Source organism: Peromyscus leucopus, chromosome 6 (assembly GCF_004664715.2).
Source record: "Peromyscus leucopus breed LL Stock chromosome 6, UCI_PerLeu_2.1, whole genome shotgun sequence".
Lineage (NCBI taxonomy): Eukaryota > Metazoa > Chordata > Mammalia > Rodentia > Cricetidae > Peromyscus > Peromyscus leucopus.
Window position 1 is genome coordinate 56,834,108 of NC_051068.1, and position 4,982 is coordinate 56,839,089.

At 46.1% G+C, this 4,982-nt stretch overlaps 1 protein-coding gene across 1 annotated transcript; it reads right to left on the reverse strand.

The window, feature by feature from the left end:
• Nucleotides 1–4,154: 4,154 nt before the first annotated feature.
• Nucleotides 4,155–4,674, reverse strand: LOC114700473 (ataxin-7-like protein 3B). Its single transcript, XM_028880095.2, has one exon. The coding sequence runs from the start codon at nt 4,527–4,529 to the stop codon at nt 4,230–4,232; it is 300 nt and encodes a 99-aa protein (XP_028735928.1). The 5' UTR covers nt 4,530–4,674; the 3' UTR covers nt 4,155–4,229.
• Nucleotides 4,675–4,982: the final 308 nt, after the last annotated feature.

Sequence of the window (4,982 nt, forward strand, 5' to 3'; positions counted from 1 at the left end):
TGTAATTAATTTTTATGTTGTCTAGGCCATGTCTGTCCCATAGAACCTTCAATTATAAAGTGTTGAAAATATTTGGTATGTGTGAGGGCCATACCTTATTGCTGTAGTATGGATGTGGGATATCCTTCAAAGGTTCATGTGTTATTAGTAACATCTTGGTCCTTAGCCCACAGGACTGTTAGAAGGTGGTAGAAACTTGTGGTCGTGTGGGAAGTCTATCATCTAGCATCCTCCTCAATCCTTCAATGGCTTGAAGTTTCCATTGTCTAGGTCTTTCATTTCTTTGGTTAGGCTTATTCCTTGGTATTTTAATTCTGTTTTTATAGTTGCTGTGAATAGAATTTCCCCCCTGATTTCTTTTTCAATATGTTTGCCATTGGCATATAAGAAGACCATTGGTTTTAGTGTATAAATTTTCTATCATTTAAGAGATTTCGATGGCGCCTTTGGCGTCTCTTTTCTTAAAAATATGTAGCTTGAGTTTTTTTTTTTTTTTTTGGGTTTTTCGAGACAGGGTTTCTCTGTGTAGCTTTGCGCCTTTCCTGGAGCTCACTTGGTAGCCCAGGCTGGCCTCGAACTCACAGAGATCCGCCTGGCTCTGCCTCCCGAGTGCTGGGATTAAAGGCGTGCGCCACCAATGCCCGGCATAGCTTGAGTTTTTCTGCCTTGCCCACAGTCAGGACAAACCTCTATCACCCGCCAGTCCCACAGCCGCTCAGACCCAACCAAGTAAACACAGAGACTTATATTGCTTTCAAACTGTACGGCCGTGGCAGGCTTCTTGCTAACTGTTCTTTTGTCTTAAATTAATCCATTTCCATAAATCTATATCTTGCCACGTGGTTTGTGGCTTACCGGCACCTTCACATGCTTCTTGTCATGGCAGCTGCTGCAGTGTCTCTCTGCCTCAACCTTCTGCTTTCCTGTCCTTTTATTTCTCCTCTCTGTTAGTCCCGCCTATCCTTCCTGCCTAGCCACAGCCGATCAGGTTTTATTTATTGATCAATCAGAACAACTTGACATACAGACCATCCCCCAGCACAGCCAAGTGCAGACCATCTCAAACACCTGCACTCAGGCCCATGGTCCTAATCATCCTTTATGCGGACCTGCTGGGTAAAGCCACGAGGAACCCAAGAAGGGCTCCCACAGGACATACAGAACATCCCACAGCAAAAATATTTTAAAAATTTTATTGTTACCGTTTAGCAATGAGAAAATACAATTTATTTACACCAGCAGCCACATGGGCAGGGGGACACACAGAGTTAATTAGCTGTTTGTATAGGATGGATTACTTATTAAAAAAATAAGAATCTCCCAAACAAAGGACAGTGGTAAATTTCATGCTACCCTCCCCCAATGATCCCAGCATGCGATAATGCCAGGCAGTAGCCCCTGGGCATGCTGTGGTGGGAACTAATTTATGGAAGAAAAAAACCACAAACCACAGAAAATTTAAAGAATCCCTTTCCCCCATACACACACACACACACACACACACACACACACACACACACACACACACTCAGATACCTAATAGGATCACAGAGTGGTCAATATAATTAATTGAAGAGGAAGGACAGGCTTTTGCTGTTACAGGAAAAGCAGGGAAGGGAAGAGTTCCTAGCCACTGTCAACTATATGGTGGAGAACATTAGCTCCCAAAAAAGGAGCTGTTCCCTCAGGGCAAGAATAGCCAAACTGAGCCCACCTTCTATCCACACAGGCTGGGGAACTATGGCCCTAATGGAAATGATGGAGGCAGATAACAAGAACAAAAAATGGAAGTCATATGAGCAAACCATTACCCCACACTACCACCCACTTCTTACCTTCTATCCAGAACAGACAAGAAAGGAAATATTCAAGTCGCATTTGAGCTTTCTAGCTAAAGGCAAGAGTGAGCAGGTCATGGCTGTTCTCCCTTTCATCATGTTCCCAAGTACTTTAATCGACAGGAGCCTTAAGATTGCGTTTTCTTGAATTCACTGAGAATGCTGAAAGAATTCATGTAGCAAGCTATCTTTTAAAAGTATTTTTAGTTCCTGGCCAAGGTTTCATTTTTTTCAATTCTCATAATGGACTTGAAACTGAGGATCCATCAGACTGTAACTAGGCCCCAACCCTGAGCTGGAAAACTCTGAGAAGGCAATAGATAGTCTCAAGGCCCAGTCACTATGGTTTCCTCGACTCTTGAGTACAGTGACCTAAATGAGTCCATATTGAGTTCAAATAGAACCTGGGAAAAGGAAGATTCATACACAATAGGGTCAGGAAAGTGGAGCAGGGCTAACTCCATCCTTGTGTATGCCAGCATTCGTGGTTTTGCTCTAAGTCCTAAGAGGCGAAATCCAAGTAGCAATGGCAAGAAAGAACTCACACCAAAGCCAGAAGATATAGCAGCAAGGAAGTCTTATATAAGAGAAATGTTTAGGCATGACACTGCCTTGTAAACACACACACACACACACACACACACTCACACACACACAAAATTAAGTTATTTTCCCATCCCAATCCAATCAGAGGGAGCCATGAGAAGATTCTCCTCTGAGTCTTCCATAAAAACAGGTAAAACAAAACCAACAACACAAAAACTTAAAAACTTGAGAGAACAACAACAACAAAACCCCCAAAACAATAAAAAAAAGGAAACTTGTGTAGGCTTCAGAAGCAGGAACACTGGAAGATGAACTGCAATTGGTCCAGATAAAAGCTAGAGTGGTAAGCAGCACTGGGGACCATGAGCTGCCTCAGATATCCAGTGGCCAAGCCAGACAGATGAGGCTAGACCCTTTACTAGGGCACAGAATGAGGTGAGAAAACATTTCAGACAAAGCAGCACCGTTCTATTCTGCTCACCTCAGGACTGCCACCCTCCTACCCTCCAAAAACCCCCACTTAAGGGCTAAATCAGAGGACAGTTTTGATCCCCCCAGTCACTTCCCATCCACTTCTATCCCAGCCTCCAAAGTCAGGGACTTTTGGAGGTCTTTTCCTAACTTCCAAGAACAAAGACAGCCCCTGCTGCCCACAAGGTCCAGTGGACCGAGTGAAGTACTGTCCTTTGTGAGGGCAGAGAAGGTGTGGACAGTCTGACTTCGCCATAGCAGAGGTCTCACTGCCCAGTTTCAGGAAGAGGAGGTTCTACAACCACGCCAGGGAAGCAAGGCCCGTTTCAGGCTCTTAGCATGGAACTCATTCACATTACTGAGGGCAGATGGAAAAAGTTCCCTCCCGCCTGGCCACTGTGCTCTTCTATAGTCCAGTGGTGCCCCTGGAGGACAGGGTGACCTGTCATAATGATCGAGAGAGACCCATAGGCTGGCTACATCACCAGTAACTCAAAAGTAGGAAAAGACTGTCCCACCAAACTTATGTCCACAGTAATTCACGATATGAATCTTCCAGGTTGGTAATGCAGCTGCAGGGGTCCGCTTCACCCTCACAGCATCAAAACAGAATCTTCAATTGTTTGTAAACCACCTTGTCCTTTGCCAGACCTTTGCCTCTGAGTCGGATGGCAAGACAGGGCTTTTGATGAGCCAAAGGCGAGGCCTTGTCCCCACATCAGCTGAAATCACTGAAAATGCTGGACCTTTGGAAAACAGGTGATTCTGAACTTCTTGTAGACAAGGTCCAGGGCTTTCTACCAAATTCAAATAGGAATTAATATGTTTTAGTATCCAAGTTCCACACCTGACGTCCATTTTGTATCAAAGAGGCCCAGTTGGAGGCTTAGGAATCCTCTGAGCAGTCCACTGAAGCTGACTGATGATGGCCTGACCATCAACAGCATCCAGACTTTGCAGGAAGCCCTTGACATCATGCAGATGCAAAATCTGAGAAACGGAAGAATTTTCTATGCTGGGTACCCAGCTGCTCACCTGTGTACTGAGGGCAGTACAGGGATCCTGTACATCCAGGTGAGTTTATAGAGCCCAAAATACAGCACGGTGCCTGGACAGGATTTCGGAGCTGGCACTGGGTACCATTTCAAATGGATCCAAACTCCTAAACTCTCTTCTTTGAGGTTTTTTGTTTGTTTGTTTGTTTTTGTTTTGTTTTTCATTTTTAAATGCTAAGATCTTTAAGGGTAACTGGGACTTTTATCTGCTTTTTTCTTTTCTCCCCCCCCCCCCCCCCGCCACTTCACTTACACCTCCAAGCCACGGGAGCAGTCTACATTATCGTCCTGGTCACTGTCGCCCTCTCTCATGTTGTGACTACTGGAATTCTGGAGGTGACCGCTGCAGCTCCGGCTGGGGCCCGTTCCCAGGTTCTCCAGGAGGGGAGCAAAGCCGGAGGCCGCATGCTCCTTTGTCTTCCACTGGCTGACTGCCCAAATCCTTCACGCTACCGCTACCGGTGTCTGCGAACTCCAGATAGAAGTAGCCACACTTGACCGCCCGGTGCACCTCAAGGCAGAATCCCAGGCAGGAATCCTCTATCAGGTCTATGTAGATCTCCTGGGCGATGGCCTCCAGCTTGTCAGTATCCAAGTTGGCCAACGAGATCTCCTCCATTTTAATTGGTAAGCACTGGTTTTTACTCAAGGGGAAGAGACTGGTTGGGCTCCCCGAACCTGTGCTAGGACTGCAGGCCTCTCTAGGCCATGTCCCTCTGGGTCCGGGACAGCAGCGACCCAGCGACAGCAACGGCTGCTCCGGAGACCCCAACGCTCGCCTTGCTCTGATGACACCCGCGTTCGGGATTCTGAGCTGCACCCCGGGGCCGACTCACTGCTCAGCTGTCTCAACACCTCACCCAGCCGTTCTCTGGCGTCTCTTATGTATAGATTCACATTATCTGTAAACAGAGATACTTTGTCTTCATCTTTTCCTATTGATCTTTCTTTGATTTCCTTGTCTTGTCTTATGGCTGTAGCTAAGACTTCAGGTGTTACATTGAATAGAAGCGGGGAGAGTGGAGACCCTTGTTTTGTTCCTTATCTCAGTGGCAATGCTTTTAGATTTATT

Excerpts from the sequence above, each read along its gene's own strand:
- LOC114700473 (XM_028880095.2), bottom strand. The coding sequence starts at position 4,529 with ATGGAGGAGATCTCGTTGGCCAACTTGGATACTGACAAGCTGGAGGCC.